General features: G+C 41.5%; 3 protein-coding genes across 5 annotated transcripts; 1 reads left to right on the forward strand and 2 right to left on the reverse strand.

Moving 5' to 3' along the window:
• Positions 1-1,628: 1,628 nt before the first annotated feature.
• On the reverse strand, positions 1,629-8,362 carry dhrs13b.2 (dehydrogenase/reductase (SDR family) member 13b.2). Its single transcript, XM_056373984.1, has 8 exons — positions 8,109-8,362; positions 7,274-7,453; positions 6,903-7,178; positions 6,476-6,805; positions 4,900-5,247; positions 4,704-4,796; positions 4,428-4,447; positions 1,629-4,316 (listed from the first exon to the last, which is right to left on the reverse strand). The coding sequence occupies exons 1-8, from the start codon at positions 8,152-8,154 to the stop codon at positions 4,302-4,304; spliced, it is 1,308 nt and encodes a 435-aa protein (XP_056229959.1). The 5' UTR covers positions 8,155-8,362; the 3' UTR covers positions 1,629-4,301.
• A 290-nt stretch (positions 8,363-8,652) lies between these two features.
• gemin4 (gem (nuclear organelle) associated protein 4) lies at positions 8,653-16,124 on the forward strand. 2 transcript variants are annotated; one of them, XM_056373982.1, is made up of 7 exons: positions 8,653-8,898; positions 9,779-11,821; positions 11,983-12,139; positions 12,281-12,551; positions 13,437-14,153; positions 14,334-15,590; positions 15,989-16,124. In XM_056373982.1, exons 1-6 carry the CDS (start codon positions 8,886-8,888, stop codon positions 14,556-14,558), a joined length of 3,426 nt encoding a protein of 1,141 aa, XP_056229957.1. In that variant the 5' UTR covers positions 8,653-8,885; the 3' UTR covers positions 14,559-15,590; positions 15,989-16,124. The 2 variants fall into 2 exon arrangements, with proteins under 2 accessions (XP_056229957.1, XP_056229958.1); XM_056373983.1 differs by having other exon boundaries at positions 14,334-15,667; positions 15,989-16,121.
• On the reverse strand, positions 15,592-18,271 carry LOC130167620 (TLC domain-containing protein 3A-like). Of its 2 annotated transcripts, XM_056373985.1 has the most exons (5): positions 18,011-18,271; positions 17,476-17,559; positions 17,092-17,311; positions 16,883-16,978; positions 15,592-16,228 (listed from the first exon to the last, which is right to left on the reverse strand). In XM_056373985.1, exons 1-5 carry the CDS (start codon positions 18,130-18,132, stop codon positions 15,932-15,934), a joined length of 819 nt encoding a protein of 272 aa, XP_056229960.1. In that variant the 5' UTR covers positions 18,133-18,271; the 3' UTR covers positions 15,592-15,931. The 2 variants fall into 2 exon arrangements, with proteins under 2 accessions (XP_056229960.1, XP_056229961.1); XM_056373986.1 differs by lacking the exon at positions 16,883-16,978.
• Positions 18,272-18,720: the final 449 nt, after the last annotated feature.

Consider the following 18,720-nt stretch of genomic DNA (forward strand, 5'->3'; position numbering starts at 1 on the left):
AGATGTCGTGCATCGCAAAGGATTTTAGCTTTGTGTCACCAGCTGTGCTCGCCATTACTGTTACCTTGACAACACGTAGCTTTTCTTATAAAACAGTTGTACCGTGTGTGCATGTGTGTGCTGATACGCAGTGCGTTGACCTCTCAGGGCCACCGTACGTGTGAGTGTAATATCTGAAATATCTCAACACTTACTGGATGGATTGCTGTGAAATTTAGCACAGGCAATCATATTCCCCAGAGGATGAACCCAGATGACTTTGGTGATCGTCTGACTTTTCCTGTAGCGCCACCATGAGGTTTGTGGTTTAAACCTCCACCCCATCCACAGTGATATCACCCGATCTCCAGGACCAGCCCCGACTTGCCTCCCATCATACAAACCATCTTATCGTCTGAAGATCACATGACTGGATAATTACACAGAACTGATACGACATGTAACGTCTCAACACTCATCTGATTCTCTGGAACAACCTGTCTGTGACGGATAGATCCTGTCGTCGGTCTGTTCTTGTTGCCGTTCCCCGCTGACCTGAAGCCGCCTGCATGCCTGCTTTGGTCTGAATGTTTCCCAGCAGATATGAAAACCTCTGTTCAAATGTCAGGACCAAAACCAAGCCCCTCAGAGACCTGGTTGTTTATTAAGCCTGAAACCAATATAGATGCATTTTCCACTGGAGCAACCACGGCCAAGATTTCTGCCTATTTTACTGGTTTTAATTAGACAGTTATTATGCCAAATATAGTATTCAGTATTCCCAGCCAGGGTCAAAAAAGCCCCTGAAATAGCATGTAAGGAAGGATAAAGTTACATGATCTGTGTTGGGAAATTCAGCCTTCGAAGGATTATTTCTCTTATCATGAGTCTTATTTGAGCGTGTTGCTCAATTTTGGGTTTGGCCGTGGGACATTTTACATGTTTACATCCTGCAGCAACCTACAAGTCTTTTCCCAGGATGTGTGTCATTTTTTAATCATTTCTGCAGCGTGTTCAACGAGAGCGTTCAACCATCAGATTGAATATGGCAGGCACCCAAAGACATTAGACCTTTTAAACTTTCTCTTGACTCTGTCAGGCTTTTTTTGGCCTCTAACTCGCATTTTACATCATGTATCATCAAATCACTCATGTATTTATTCGTGGTAATTTTTACCACAGTGTCTCAAATTGCTCCACGAGCATCTTATCTGGAAATACTGATGGTATCTGTTCCGGCGACCAGCTGTGTTGATCCTGGAGCTGATTGTTAGCGTGCGTCTGTGTCTTTAGGAGGTTTTTATTTTGTTCTCTTCTCTTCTGTTAGGTCGTGGCATTTCTTCAAAGAACATCAAAAGTTACCGTTTCTTTAATTCATTTTCTTTCTTTCTTTTTTTGGTTTTTCCTCCTCACTCTCTAACTCTCTCTTTTTCTCCGAGACAGGTTTAGTGCTGCCACACACACACACACACACACACACACACACATGAATGCAGACACACACACTTTACCCCTTAGGGCGCAGGTTGCTGGTAGCACACACACAAACACACATCTGGAATCAGTCTAAGTAAAGCTCTGTTTATCCCTGTAAGTGGCCTCAGACCTGACTGACCAGTGGAGCTGCACTGTAAATTTCAATTTGCTCATTCAACTTAAAAGTTTATTGGAAACAGCCTGAACACAAAACTTTTAGTTTAATACAGTGACATGAAAGTTATGAGGACACCACAAAATAACTGTATCACATGACCTTTGTCTGTCTGTAAATTTATGTCAGTTGAACAGAATATTTTTTTTAGCATTTAATTTATACATCATATTAACAAGAAATGTACGTTATATGACACAAAATTATCAGGTTGCTCTGTGATCATTTTTATGTTTATTAAACACTTACTCAATGTGACTATAACTTCAGTTATTTCATATACACACAACATTATATATTGGAATTTTAAAGTCAAATTAACAGTTTTTTTTTTTGAGTTATTCAATGTCAGCAGTACAAGTGCTACGTAATGTCTTATAGCAGTTTTTCTTTATTTATATGTACGAGTGGGATTACTGTCTTAAAAGAAAGCTAAAGTGGAGCAGAGGAGAATCCTGCTGATGTTAGATCAGTTTCGCCAGAGAAAACAGATAATAAGAGGGTTAGTGTGTGTGAAACATTTTTTAGTTTTATCTTTCACTTATGTCCAAAATTTAACTTACAAAGGACATTTGGACATTTCAGAGAAACAGTTTTCTTACTTATTCATTCACACCGTTTGATAATATAATTTTTCGAATCAATGAATTGTAATAATAATTATCTTAATCTTTATCTTATCTAAATAATTATCTATTATCTATTATTTACAACACACAAGGCAACAACTTCAAAACAAGCACATCGTAAAAACTTATATAGAGTAATAAGCAAATTAAACAAATAAAACCAATGACAGTGTCGGCAGCCAAAGAGCGAACAATAAAAATCAAGTCAAATCAGGAAAAGCTCAGATAAAAGTTTGCTTTAAGATTTAAAAGAGGACTATGACTCTGCTGACCTGATTTCCTCAGGCAGTTTCTTCCATAGCTTGGCTGCCCGAGGGTCTCAGGCTACATACTGGCTCATATGAGACGAAGAGATCGGATATAAGACATGAGGAGCCTTAAAAGTCAACCGTAACATCTTAAAACCAATTCTAAAACACAGGGAGCCTGGGAAAGAGCAGGTGTGATGTGATCAGTTCTGTTGGATCTTGTTAAAGACCTGTCGGCTGAGTTCAGTACAGTCTGGAGCTGGTTAATAGATTGTTGGTTGAGGCAGGTGAAGAGGCTGTTGGAACAGTTGAGGCCTGAGGAGATGAAGGCGTGTAAAACTGGTCTCTGTGTCTTTGAAATATAAAATAGTATTTTGGAAATAATTGGTTAAATTAAATAAGATGATAAAAACAAGACTGCACAAGTTTTGTGGTGTGATGCTCAAAGCTTCAGTGATTGTCAAACCAAAAGCCAATATCATTTGCAGCAAATTGATGTTTTTCCAACAGGGAACCAGATTTGCTCCGTGCTGGGAACCAATTACTGACAATCTCTGATTGACTTGAGTTAAATTTTATGACTTCCACTTTTTGACGTCACATACACAGTCATGTAGTGAACTCAGCATGTCAGGATCAGTGGCTCTAACAGAAAAGTACACCTGAGTGTCATCGGCATAAAGACGAATCGAAACACCGTGTCTATGGATAATATGTCCCAGAGGAAGCATGCACAGGGAAAACCAGACATAATCTTGATGTTCACCACACCCATCCTCGAACACATTCTTCATTTTCATCTCATCTACATACCTTTAAAGTTTTGTGACTGTATCTTGCACCATTGTGATGCTATAGCAGTGACAAAGATGTGTCAGCCAAACTTCAAACCACCTCTGTGGTACTTCCTGCCACAGTAAGTGCCGAGTTTTGCCGTGATGTTACAGCTGATAATAAAACGGCACACTGCCTCAATCTGTTGTGATTGACTGTAACAAAAGCCAGTGCTAAGGTCTAGAAAAACAACGACCGCCAACAGCCATTAAAAGGTCATTAGTCGCCCGTGCTATGATGCTTGTGAAATTTTGTAATGTAATTATAAAAGTATATATACAATTTAAATATCGATAGTAATTTTTACAATACCTGGTAGGTATATTGTATTTATAGATTTAGGATTATTGCCCCATTCATTACATTCAGGAATAAATCTGACGTTTCAAATTCACTCTGTGGAGTTTTCTTCAAAATAAACAACTTTATACTTACATTCAGAGTTTCATATGTTCAATGTATAAAGTATTTTAAACAGTACATTGTTTACATCCATGTTCTCTAGATAGCAGTCTTCTTCTTCTTCACTGGTTTTGTTAAGGCATTGCTTTACATCACACCAACGGCAGGAGTGTGTGCCATGTTGCCTGTTCGTGCAAACCCACTTGTTTAAACATAGCTCCACAGTGCGCCTACTACTACTACTGGTCAAAAACTCGGTACCTTTAACCTGCAATTGTTGCATTATCACCGGTGTAGTAATGTGACAATCACTGTTCACCCAGAGATTTACTTCAGCATCATGTTTTTAGTCTGAACACAATCAAAGCAAAATCATAAAGACTTCTTAAAAAAAAAAAAACCCATTCATTTTCACAGAAACCCAAACTCACCTTTCAAAACAAACAAAAGTCAAACATCTAAGATAGTCTAAATAAAAATGAATGAGTGAGAGAGTGAGGGAGACAGTCTGCCTTCACTGGTGCCTGTGATTTTGGGCTCAGGACATCGTTGGTTTCTTCAGTATGGTTTCTTCTGCTCAGACACAAACACAGGCAGAGATATAGAAATTAAATTAAATATTTGTTTGCACTGAGGGCGACGGTGAAGTTAAAACACAACAATTTTGTTTTCATATTGTCTTACCTGCACTGATTTCCTTTTTTCTGTGGAGAAAATAAATGATAATTACTCTTTTGGGCATGAACACATATGTCAGAGTGATTTTAATACTGTAGTTTTCATGTGTTTTCATGTCATTGGCACCCAAACATCTGATTATATTATTTCCCTGTATCTTTGAATCTAGCGTGTTAACTTAAAACTGCATAAATATATTCCTCATTAACTAATGATACTCCTGGATCATCACGGCCGCTCATCCTTTCATCAGCCTGTTAGCATGAGGATCTCCACACCCACCTGAGTACAGGTAAAACACCATCACGAACAGAAAGGCCAGCAGTGTGACCACAATGACGCCAACAGTGAGGTTAAACACCCAGCTGCCTGGCTCTGAGCGGAGAGAACAGACAACAGGAAGTCGTCAGGTGTCAGTTATGTTCCTCTGCTGCCACCGTGTGGTAGCTTGTGGTACTACAGTGCAGTTTCCTCTCACCTTCAACAGCCAGGATGAAGCTCTTTTTGATGGGCACCCTCAGGGACCGGTGGGAGACGCTGCACGTAAACTGTCTCCCCGAGTCCCTGAGCCGAGCTTGGAGGTAGAAGAAAGCCGAGACCGAGTACGTCTTGTCGCTGTTGTGCTTGTGGCTGGACAGCAGAACGTTCTGGAGTGGCCTGGGGAGAGGAGCGCCGACCCTCTGGCCGGACACCGCCGGGTCCTGTTCGTACCAAACTATCTCCACGTCCAGAGGGTAATAGTTCTCCGCTTCGCAAATGACCTTCTGCTCCCCGCCCTCCTGCAGGACGAGAGTGGGTCCAATGTTGAGGGAGACACGGGGGGTCTCTGAGGAGAGGAGGGGAAAAAAATCAAATGAAACTTTTCTCTCCTTATGAAATTCCCAAATGATGGTAGTTGAGACTTTTATCAAGTGAGAATACGAACTATTAATGGTTTAAGCTTCTCAGAAGTGAGAAACTGTTGGGTGTTTTTTGGTTCTCTATCATTGTAACATTAATATCTTTGATTTTGAACTGCCTGACAAAACAGGTGAAATCGGACAGTTTACACTGTTTTCTAACACTTATAGACTAAAACATTCAGTAACAATCAAAGTAAGGTCAGCTGCAGCCCTTATTTAATGTACATGAGCCAAGAGAGAGAGAGAGAGAGAGAGAGATACTTTATTTATCCCCTAGGGGAACTCCATGCGGTCGGCTGAGATGAAGCAAAGAGTAAACTTATCTTCCTCATGACAAATCACTGAGGCACATTAAAGGAAATACACTTCCTCTCACTCTCTTGCTGCAAGTTACAGCAGAGGAGAAGATCCTTTAAACGTTTCTATCATTCTGTACAGCCAATTAGCTTAGCTTAGCATAAAGAAAAGAAACAGAAAAGCTAGCCAGGAGCAGTGACTTCCCTTATTCGTATAGTGCCAAATCATAACACAGTTTACAGGGTCAGGTCAGGACCTTATGATATAACAGAGAGAAACCCAACAGTTCCAACAGTTGTCATCATGCGGCTGCCAGGCAACAGAAGTCAGTGCAGTTGCCACATGTTTCTGGTCTTAATGCAAAGCTATGCTAACCATCTCCTGGCTGCAGCTTAATATTCAGGTATGAGTATTGTATCAGTCCTATAATTTAACTGAAATAGGGTTAGGGTTATTTCTTTAAGCATTAAAAACCTTGGTTTGTTTTTTGATTCCAGCCTTAATTTTGAGACTCACATTGGCAGGATCATCATCTTACTTCTTTTATCTAAGGAATTGTGCTAAATTGGTTCAGTATTGAGATTCGTGCTTTTATTTTGTAATGCTTCGACTAATGTAACGGTCTTCACATGTAATAAATAAAAAAAACAAATCCAGAGACAGCTAGACATCTAACAAAAGAGAACATGTTATCTATTTATGCTCGTACACCTGCTGCCAGTTTGGAAATACCTTCCTAAAGGGCTCACGATTAAAATATGTTCTACCTTACTTTACATTTCCTTTTTCATATATAAAGTAGACGGTATCATGATTACATTATGAATACTATCATTTTAAACCAGTCTTTCTCACCTTGGATATGCAGATTTATATCCAGATTGATGAACAGTGGATTCACTGCCACTGAACAAATGTACATCCCTTCGCTGCTCATCTTGGCAAAGGGGAGGATGTAGGAAGCATCCCCGGCTGCAAGGCTCTTCATCCCAACTCCAGACCCCTCGGTTTGACCTGAGCGGCTGTTGTGGCTGAAGAGTTTGTTTCTCTCCCCGCGATACTGAAAGTGCCACTCCACGGTGACGTTTGGCCCCTTGTGGTCAAGAGCAAACTGGCAGTGAAGCTTTTGTTGGGAGCTCAGGCCTGCTGTCACCGATGGAGACTGTGTTTTAATGACCATGGCAACTGTGGAAATAGATGTGATGAAACAGAGGCAGATGAGACAGATGTGTTTTGATTAAACTGCAACACGGGACTGATATTATTAAAGCCGGTGTGTTACCTGTTGTTGTGAGTATCTCTCCGTCCTGGATGGCAGGCCAGCGGCGGAAGTCCTGCTGTCCTGGGGGAGGCTGGTCAGACGGGTGTCGGAGGAAGCCAGTGGCGGTGAACAGGCCCTTGCTGTGTTTAACGGTGCAGGTGAACCAGCGGTTGTACTCATGGGCCCCCTGGACGGGCCAGCGCACATGGATGCCCTCTGTGCTGTACCTACGCACCTCACACTCCAACTGCTCTGCCTCCACTCCGTCCACATACCGCCGCAGGTCCAGCTTAGATCCTAGAGCAGAATACAGAATATAGAATAGAAAATAATAGAATACAAAAGAATAGAACAGTTCTCGGTCTGTTCAGGAGACAGGTGACAAGTCTTACCGCCCGTGACCAGGAACGTGATGCCTCGTGGGTTAAGAGGAGCGTCTCCTTTTTGACCAAACTGCAGCATGGCTTCTCTGTGGATGAGCTTAGTCTCAGGGAGATTCTCAGCATTCACAAACACGCTCTCATCAATGAACTGACAGGGCAGCCATGACATCTGATGGACACACTGGACACCTGGGAGACACACAACCAATCACTATGGTCGGCTAACACTTCATTTGGTGCAATGTAGTATGGTATAATTTAGTATAGTATAGTATGTTAAAGCATAGTATAGTATAGTAGTACAGTATGGTGTAGTATAGTATGTTAAAGTATAGTATAGTACAGTATAGTATAGTAGTATGGTATTGTGTAGTATATTAAGTACAGTATAGTGCAGAACAGTATAATATAGTAGTACAGTATGGTGTAGTATATTAAGTACAGTAGAGTATAGTATGTTAAAGTATAGTATAGTACAGTATAGTATAGTAGTATGGTATTGTGTAGTATATTAAGTACAGTATAGTACAGAACAGTATAATATAGTAGTACAGTATGGTGCGGTATAGTACAGTATAGTACTTTACGGTACAGTATAGTATAGTAAGTACATTATAGTATACTAGTACAGTATGGTGCAGTATATTAAGTACTGTACAGTATAGTATACTATAGTATAGTAGTACAGTATAGTGCAGTATAATACTGTAAGTAGCTACAGGGTTGTATAGCAGTCATTTCATTCATGTCTTATAAGTTAAAAGACGTGTTCACCGGACACTTACAAGCACCAATAAAGCCTCAATCTGTAACTAATTTGAGTCAAGTCAAGTCAATAACTTACCTGCACACAGGTACAAGTACAGTAATATCTTTAAGATTAATCCCATGATTGTGCATTGGTAGAAATCCCCTTGTTGATCGCGGACCGCGCTTGCTTGTTCACAGTTGAAGAGATACTTTCACTTTCATTTTACAGTAAAAAAAACTGTGCCTTGCTTTTCCTGCACCTCCTGTCACGTGGTAAACGGTTAAAATATCACAGACAAAATATTTTAAAATGTGTACAATAAATGTTAAGAAAATGTAAATGATAGGCTGTATTATGTCTGTGCCTTAAATTTATTGCGTAATAATTAAATTTGGTGAAATATAATGTATGCTCTGTTACACGTTAAATCAGGACAGTAAAGATGAAGCACTTATTTCCTTGTTGTCACTGAAAATCTTTGAAAACAACACGGAGCGAACGTTATTTAACAGATTTAACAGGTTTCATTTTGACGCCGAACCAGCTGTTAGTTCTCAGTTCGTCCTGAGGTGGCGCTGTGACGTCACAGAAGCGCGTCCCTCTTGGTTTCTGACTCGTTGACGCGGAACAGCGGAAGCGCTTTATACGAAACTGTTGACATGCTGCCGCAAACTTGTGAAAACCTCCTGAGAGTGACGGACTTTACCGACTGAACGGAATTAATTACCATAAATGCGAAGTAGCAGTTGTTTATTGGACTATATTCACTCAGTGGAACAAACTATTGACCATGAATGGGAAATGAAAACGGGACTAAAATAAGCTAACGACTTTCCTTTAGCTACATGCAGCAGCTAAGCTAGGACATTAATGATGGACAAAGGTAACGTAAACGTTTTGTATTTTATTCTGAAACACAAAATGTTTTCCTATGTGGACAACATGATGCTATACTTAATTTAAAGTATTGCATATTAAAGCTGCCTTGTTTATTATTATATGCCAAACAATATAAATTTGGCTTTATTTGCAAAAAATTGTTTAATAGCACTAAATATCAGTCTAATCAAATAGTTCATACTGTTCTGGGCTCTAGGGTTTATTGTGGCGATAGAAAATGGTGAGGTTAACAGGAAAACCATAGCCAAACATTGATAATCTATGGAAGTAGATTACGATTTGTGAAATAGTCCAATGCCAAAATAAAAAAGGGGATTCTAAATTTAGATTCGTATTTTAACAGATGAGAATCAGATTATTTTTATCTGATAAAGGAGATTATTATTTAATGATAAGGTATTAATATGTGTGTTTAGAGTTGGAATGATTAGTCGATTAGTATAAAGAAAATGAACAAGCAACTAGTTTGATAATCAATTACATGTTTCAGTAATTTTTCAAGCAAAACTGCAAAATTTTCTGATTTCCAATGTGATAGTGATGCTGCTTTTATTTGTTATACATAATAGTAAACCCAACATGTTTGGGTTTTGAAATGTTTGTCAGATAAAACAGGGAATTTGTTGATTCCACCTTGGGGTGTAGGGCAACATACTGGCATTTATTTTCTCTTTTTTCTGACATTTTTAGGTAAAGATTATCATCAGATTAAACGAGAATAAAAGTCATTTGTTGCAGCACTAGTTATGTTAACACGGCTGTGTGCGTCTCTATCTGTAGGAGTGAACAAAGATTCAGAATTGGATAGTTGTCAGTTCATGAATGGATGAAGTTGTTTTGAACCTGCTCTTTTATGTTTTCAGATTCAGCAGTCCTCCAGGGTGCCTTCCTCCTGGCTGATAAGCTGTGTCTCCCCTCATCCCTGTGCTCCCTTGAGAAAGCTGACTGGAGTAGGGTGGGTCGTCCAGTCCTGGAGGCAGTCAGAGAAATCTGTGGACAGGATAAACTCAGTGGTCATCTCCACTCTGTGGCTGGCTGCTGGAGAAAGAAAATTGTTTGTGTTGTGTGGTTGAAGCTGTTGTGCAGACAGGCTGAAGAGGATGTAGAGACATCGTGGAGGGAGAACCCTTTCTTCCCTCTCCAGAGTGGCCTCCCTGAGGTCAACCATGTTGTCCTGCTGGAGCTGGTGAGGTCAATGGAAGCTGCAGATGTTTTTGCCAATTTCCTTCTATGTCTTCCTCAATCTCAGATCTGTGTTGAACTTGAAAGGCTAATACAGTATGTGAAAAGCAGCCCTACTAAAGAGGAGGATGTTCGGCTTTTTCTGGATGTGTGGTGGGAACTGTGGAAGGGCAGAAGCGAACAGAAAGGAGGAGGAGGAGAGGAAAGCATAGAGGCGATGTTTGCCAACCAGTTTGCTCGTCTGTCCTCTAAGTCCTCCAGTGTGTCCCCTCAGGCTGCCAAGAGGTTAAGGCTAGACACATCAGATCAACTTGCATCTTCACCAAGCACTGATGTCCTGCACATTCTCCTTCACGCACTTAAAGACATGAAAGATCACATATCCTCAACAGATCTCTGTCTCCAAGCCCTCTCCATTTCCCTTGATTCTCTTTACACAACCTTACTTATAGACAAAGAGGTCTCACTTCCAACCAAACAGAAGATGCACATGTTGTCTAAAGCCGTCAGCATCAAAGAAAAGAATTATGAGAGACTGAGTCCTGAACTTATTCAGGAGGCGCAGAGAGACTTACGTGCCTCTCACAAACCGTCTCAGTTTCAACCCACGAAGCTGAAGCTTGGGGAAGCCTTGAAGATGATAACAGACCTCACACAGTTCTGGCTGAACAGTGGCCTCCTGAGAGCGTATGACAGCGCTAATCTTAGTTACTCTGCGTTTAAACTAGAACAAAGTGTCCAGAGAGTTCTGCCTGAGACGGATGTTCAAGAGACTGAGAAGAATATACTCAGAGATTTGCTGAAGTCACTGGCTTTCCCCGACACACAGACAACCCCCGAGGTGGATGCAAAGGTCACTATGATCATCATAAGTCATCGCCTGGAAGACTATCAGAACTTTGCTGTGTTATTTGCCAGCGAGAGGAGCTGGGCCTCCTGTGACGAGCACTGGCTGGACTGCCTGGAAAAGAACCAGGCGGCCTTCCGGCAGCACATTACGCTGCTCGACCTCGCCTCCACCCTCATGACTAAACTCCACAGCGGGAGCTCAGATGTGAGCCAGTGCAGGAAGCTAATGAAAGTCACTGCAGACATTTTCTCAGCACTTTCGTTAGAAGACAAGAACAAATCGTTGGCTGCCATGTTGAGATTGTCCCCCAGGGGTTTTTTTGGGCACCCTGTTCCCTCTTCTGTAACTGATGGATTTGAGCAGGAGCTCAACATGGCATTCAACTGCATTATCCAGGGAGGGGGTGGAGCGACAGCAGCAGTGTCGCAGGGCAATCTGAACACAGCGGCCTCTTTAGTGGCTCGAGTGGCCTTTCAGAACCCAGAAGCCGCTTTGAGGTCGTGTTGTCACTCAGCTGTTTTCAACAAGGGGGCTTTCTCTCTTATGGCCCAGATCCTTCAGCTGCTGCCTGGACTCAGGCGACAGAAGGGAAGAAAAGATGAAGCTGAACGTCATGAAAAAGAGAGAAAAGAGGCAAAGGAAAATATAGATGAAGGAAAGGATGCTTGGAGTGGGAGCAGCCTGCTCTGCAGGTGTCTGCAGGACATGATCAAGAACAAATCATTGTTGGCCAGTGAAAAGGAGCAGCTCCTCAAGTTCCTGGGTCTCCTGATGATGCCAGTCATAGAAGTGGAGGGAGAAGAAAGGAAGCAGTGTTTTCTGCCTCCTCAGGAGGTCGTGAACATCTTTGTCCTGCCGAACCTTTCCACGACGAGTGAGTGTCCTGTGATATTCAGGCTTTAAAACTCTATGAACTGTGATTTTATCTCTTTAGTTAATGTAAAACATCTTGATTATTACAGAAGAATTACTTATCAAAGTGTTTGAGTAAAGAAAGCCTGTCTGCTTCTCTGCATTCCTTTATATTCCCTCCAGCTCACAGTTCCTGTGATATAGAACTGAGTGTACAACTTCTCCACACTGCTCTGTGTGTGGATGTCCAGGATCCGGCTTCTTCTTCTCACTGGGTGTTGGACTGCTCTCCTTTTCCCCTGCTTTACGTCCTGGCACAGCTGCACAACCAGGCTCTCAGGTTTGTATAGCAACTGTTGTTTTATCCTTTAATTTAGGTTCAGATACCAACTATTATTATATTGTTTGAACAGTTAGTATCACGTTAAGAAGAAGTTAAGTATTAACTGTGACCTGCCTTCGATTTTAACACACTCTGTAGGTTCTGGGAGCAGCCACCAGAGGGCGCTGTCCACCACTGGTCCATGGACACCATGGAGCTGCTGGTGTTGGTGCTGGCCACACTGGGGGAGGTGATGGGTGCAGAGGTGGCAGCGGCCCCCAGCAGCTGGTCCAGAGCTCTTTTCTGGCTCTACAACAAGATGGAGGAACTGGACTGGACAGTCAGGTTCCACCTGAAGCCCGTGTGGGGGGAGCACTTTAAAAATGAAGTTCCTTCATCTCTGCTGGCCGTGTGTGATTTACCTGAGCAGGTAAGAACTAGTGAATTACGAATTGCAAGTATTTTTATAATAAAATAGTTGATTCTGTCATTTTAAAAGCGAAAATGTCAAATATTCTTTATTTTCAGCTGCTCAGTTCTGAGGGTTTTGTAGCTATTTTGTATTTTGTATCATTTTAAACTGAATATCTGGGTTTAATATTTGGGTTTCTAACTGTTGGTCAGACAAAACAAGACTTTTGAAAATGTCACACTGGACTGTGATGGGTATTTTTCACAAATTGAACAGTGAATCTATCAATCAATCAACAAAAATGATCAGATGAGTCAATAATAAAAAATAATTTTTAGTTGCAGCCTTATACCAGCATCTCAGTAATCGTGGGGTTGTTGGAGTGTCCTGGTTTTGTGTACCACATGTAAACATCATATCCTGGTTTCAGCTGGCTGTAATACTCTGATACTGTCGCATATAAACACTTTGCCAGGTTTCTGATCAGCCTCTGTGTGCACATGATGTAAACGATGAAATGTTCAACATGCTGAAGCAGCGGGAAAGTCAGACTTTGGTTGTTGTTGTTTTCCATGACTTGTGATACGAGGTTAAAACCTGCAGAGTAGTGGCTGGCTCAGTCCAGTGTGACAGTTACAGTTGTTTAACTTAAGACCATAAACACAGATCCACCCAAGTTCTTCGCAGTAAATGCAGTAAAATAATCTTAGAATAGTTCGTGATAAGCTTTGAACTTTGAATTTTGAGCAGCAGGATTAATTACAGCATCTACTGGTCACAGCAGATTTGTTACTGATCCGCCTGAAGAAACTGGGTCATTTGTTTTTGTTTCCCTTTCATTGTTGATCAAAGTGAACTGATCATCTTTCTTTGGACCTGGTCTCTGGTCTCCCTCCTCTGCAGGACTGGTCCGGTTTGGACCTGCCTCAGTACGGCCAGGGCAGCGGCCTTCTGGCCTGGATGGAGTGCTGCTCCATATCGGACTCCCTGAAGTCCACCATGTTGTCCTGCCTTTCTCTGGACCAGCGCCGGCCCGACCACGTGGGCATGTTCAGCAAAGGGCTGCTGGTGGCTCTGACCCAGACTCTCCCCTGGTGCTCCGTCTCCCAGTGGTCCCGGCTGTTGGGAGTCCTGAGGGAGCTCATCACCTCCGGTCGCCTCCACGTCCCCTTCTCGCTCGAGTACGTGGACTATCTGCCCCTCCTGGATCTGAGGAGGTTTTCGTGTGAGCTCCGCCTGTCGGTTCTCCTGCTGCGAGTCCTTCAGCTGCTCTGCGGGTCCAGCTGCTCACACTGGCTGTCAGCGCCGCACGGCTGGGCGCACATCGGCAGGTTATACGCCCACGCCGTGAGGGAGATGATGAGCTCAGTGAGAGCCAAGCTGCCTCTTCCATCATCTGGAGCCTGGACTGTCTCGGCTTCAACGCCTCCTAAAGCACCAACGTCTAGAGACTCAAATCCTCCCTGCTCTTCAGACAAAGCCTCGAACATGTCCAGAGACGCAGAAACGTCTGCTGTGAAGTCAGAGGAGTCACAAATGGAGAAGGAGGTGGAGACAGCTCCCAGCCAGGAAGTCCTGTTTGTTCTCAGCCAGCTTTTCTGCCATGTTCAGCACATCCAGGTAAGAATTAACGTTAACACTGATAGATTCTGATTCTGTGAATGAACTTTCATTAACCAGACAGTAAAACTGGAGACACATGACATCGTGTGTGTTTACATTTCCTAATTAATGTGCCAGTATTCTCCCTTACTTATTAGAGTTTAACTTAAAGTCTATGGTGATCTTTCCCTCTGTCAGGTGATGATGCCCAGAGGCCAGTGTGAACCGCTGTTCCTGTCCAGTCTGGAAATCCTCAGCCACTACGAAGCCATCATGGCCGCCTTTCCAGAGAGCAGCAGCCCGCTGGAGAGCGACAACACCCGGCACTTCTTCACCACCATCACGGACAACCTGGAGAACCAGGAGATGAAGGTCGTGCTGCAGCAGAAGATTGCTCAGCTCGTGTCGGCAGACGCGCGTTGATTTTTTTTTTTTTTTTTTCAATTGGGGTTATGAGGGTTCAAACAGTCAAAACTCCGTCTGTAGATTTCAGATCAGTGTCACACGCTGTACTCAGCTGATTCATGGACTTACTGCAAAATGACGTGTTTGTAATCTGATTCAATAAAAAGACAACATTTCACAGCAAACGTGTTTTTGTGCTGCCTCAGTCACAATCATTTCTACTCTGAAATTAAACTGTTCCTGACCAGGACATGGAGGCTGAGACAAGTAGAGAGTACATTTACAGTTTAATTACAAATTTATCCAGGGTACACCTGGGGGACAGAATTACTGTCAATACATAATTCAATTCTTTTACTTTATTTTTATCATTATTATTTTAACAAAGACAAGAGTCACCACAGATCACATGAAGACAGGAAAACAAAAGAAATTGAGTAACAGTGCAGTATCGAGGTCAGTAGGTCTTTAATGTCCCTGATTGTCCTTTAAAATCACAGAGGACTTTATGATCCAGGTGTGACTCAAATATAATATCCAGTTTTTCCAGTTTTTTTAGTAGCATGTCTCAGACAGAAACTCGATGTTCAGCTGTTTTCTGGTTGTACAAATCTGTCATAAATACCTGTCGTGGTTTCTGAGCCCAGTTGGCACATTTCCTAAATAAATATCAATATCAGTCTCTGGACTTTTGGTCTGAATTTTTTTAACCAGATGTCTAGAAAGAAGTCCAGTTCATCCGTGTGTCTAAATGGTTCTTTTGAAATGTTTCATCCACCAAAACAGACTGGAGAGGAACGCTTATTTGACTTTGTGCTAAATACTTTTCACTGTAGCGTCACAATCAGCATCACATCAACAAATAAGACGCTGCTTTATAATAGACTTCCAAACAAAGAAAAGCCATTCCACCTTTGTCCTCAGGCAGTAATGTTTGAAATCTAATCCTCCTCCCCCCCAAAAATGTTGAAATCCTTCTTTTCCATTCAGAGAATTAGTGGAGAGGTGCTTCAACAGGCACGGACTGAAAAAGAAAAAGCACTCTGGCTGGTACATTCTTCTTGGCATTTATTCGATTACACATCCAGTGGCAACAGAAGCCATCTAACTGTATTCATAGGCAGCAGGTATAATTTAATCATTTTATTAATCAGAAAGCAAAAAAAAATGTATACAAAAATATTCTGTGAAAGTAGTAAAACATCAACAAAAACTGCAATTCAAACATTAATTACATAATTCAGAGATAAAAAGCATAAAATGTTTTGCAAAAAAAAAAAAAAAACCAAAAAAAAACATGATTTGAAAATGTCACAGTTTAACAAGAAAAAAATTCAAGATTTGGAGAAGAAAATAAAGTTTTTTTTATCTAGAAGAAATGTTTGGACTCCTCAGCTTGTCTTCGGTCCGTCTTTGTTCCCGTCTCCTCTGCCTCTCTTCTGTCTCAGGTAGAGTCTCTTCGCTTTCTTCAGCAGCAGGATGAACCAGTATATCTGCGGGGCCAGGATCACCAGGTTACCCACGTTGCAGTGCAGGGGCAGATGGAAGGGCACTCGGTGCAGGGGGATCCCAAACTGTCGGCCGTACATCCAGTACATGAAGGGGAAGATCAGGATCCGACAGGTGAAGAAGCTCAGGAGGACGACGATGCCGTTGAGTCTGTGCAGCCTGGTGTTGTCGAGGCCCAGCTGGACGTCCGGGGAGAAACACGAGAGACAGAGAATTTAACCAAGATGGTGGAAGAACTGGAGGAAAATATCTTAAAGTCTAAAAGCGAATGCTAATGTTAAATGTAAAAACACATCACATTAACACGTAACTGCACCAGAACAGAGACGCATCTTTTTGTTCTGATGCATTTCACCAAAATTAAACTGCTTTTGAATTTATGGCATAAAAATGTAGTTGGACGAATCTCTGGCTAATTTGTTCAAACCCTCAAACTGCTTAGGACAGATTTATGATTCTAAATAAAAGGCTCAGTTTCTTTTTTAATTTTTACATCTTATGCCTCTGACGCTGCTTCACAGCCACTGAGGACAACAACGTCACGTTCCTCACATGTTTTGGTCTATTTAGGACTCGTTGCAGCTTTATTTTTCGTACGTTTTTAATACACTTTCCATGGACTCCAGTACATTTTTTAAATTAACAATTAACAATGTAAAAATGACTAAACAATGGAGCCCAGCAGGAATAATGTGCAATATAATCTACTGACTTTTGCTGATGTCAGACACTTTTAAAGCGGCCATTTTGTAAAACTGGAACAGACAGAACTCTGACGGTATTGGTCTGGAGATCAGGATACCAGAACGGCAGGTGCGGATGTGGTGGTTTACCTGGATCAGGATCTTTCCTATAGAGACAAAGGGAGTGCTGAACTCTGTGGTGAACATGCAGCCGATGAAGAAATCACCCAGTCCTCTTCTGAGGAACTGCAAATCACACACACAGCTCAGTCAGTGTGTGTGTGTGTGTGTGTGTGTGTGTGTTCATACTGAACCGACCAATCACATGTAAACACACTGTGATTCCTCCTTGTTCTTACCAGAGTAATTGGCATGAAAATGAGGAGCAGCGTCAGGTGATGCAGGATCAACATCCAGTCCTTGACGAGGAAAGCCTTCACCGTCTGCAGAGAGTGGCCGCTGTGTTCACTGACTTGACCTCTGACCCTCTGATTATGAAAGTGGCTCAGGTACATGGCATAGATGTCGTGGGCCATATATGGAGCTCCAAACACAGCAAACCCATTGACCATCCAGTGACTGTGGTGAGACAGAAAACAGTTTTACTGATTACTATATATAAGTGTATATATATATATACAAATAAGTATATATAATATAAGTTACTGCAGGATGTTTTGTCGACATAGACTGTTCAAACACCTTTACCTGACACCTGGTTTAACTGTGTGTGATTATCCCACCTGTCCGTCATTACGTCGCTGCATGACGTCACGACTCTTACTCCAGCTGCAGTAGCCAGAGATGCATGAATGGCGGAAACCAGCCTGAAGAAACAGAGTTGAAAATGACAATTGTGCAACACAGATAATTACACGAAACTCCATTTAAACACATGGTAATTTATTTGGTGTCTTGCTTTTAGGCACCAATGCATACACGATAAAATAATACTTAAGTAGTTTATCCACTCAGAGGTCTTGTTCGGTGTCTTCGGTCGATATAATATATAAACATGACTGAACAACTGAGTAAATCCAACTTTTTAAAAAGGTTCATACGGTTTATTATCGTATGTGTGTATTTATATGAGGAGAGTGAGGACTCTTTACTAAACTTTACTAAAAGGCGCCATTGGGCCATTATATGAAAGCCGAATTAACCAGCTCTTCATAATAACTCATAATATAAATTAAACTTCTACCAACGTGTGTAAATGTAAAGATAAGCCCGACAACGTGAAACCGCTTCATATCTTAAAGGGAGTTCAGCGCTGACCTCTCACTGACAGAAACCACGTCGGCATCACTCCAGTGTGTGAAAGTTGACTTCAGTATTTTCCTGAAGCTGTAGAAAAGACCCGGAAACACCACAGCTCCACACGCTAAGGCTGTCAACATTCTTTCAGCCGACGTCTTCCTGGAGCCGCGAGACCGCCTTACTGATCAAATAAAATCAATAAGAGACTTATCGGGCCCGGTGAGGACAAAGCATAACGTAGCTGCCAGTCACCGGTCAACGGCAGCGTTAGCTTGTTGCTGAACTTCCTCTTCATAAGGATAAGTTTCATTTAGAGGGATTTTATTGGTCGGAGGAGACGCGCTGTAAACCAATAGCAATGATTGACCTTAAATAACCTCTGAATGTTTTCGTGTTAAATTCATGTACGACAGATTTTATTTGGATCCTTATGTTTATTCACATATTCACACATGATATATACACAGACTTAAAATGAACATATTGAGCGTATTTCTTTACGTTATATTTTCATGTTGTTATAGACATAGACTGCAAAAAAAAATATTAATATATATAAAAAAGTATATATATATACTGTATATATTTTTTTTGTTTGTTTGTTTTTTTATGTTTATAATATGTATGATTTATATATGTATACATTTATATATATATATATATATATATATATATAGACATACACACACATATATATGGAATACATACACATAAATATATATAGACAT

The sequence above is a fragment of the Seriola aureovittata genome, chromosome 4, assembly GCF_021018895.1.
Source record: "Seriola aureovittata isolate HTS-2021-v1 ecotype China chromosome 4, ASM2101889v1, whole genome shotgun sequence".
Lineage (NCBI taxonomy): Eukaryota > Metazoa > Chordata > Actinopteri > Carangiformes > Carangidae > Seriola > Seriola aureovittata.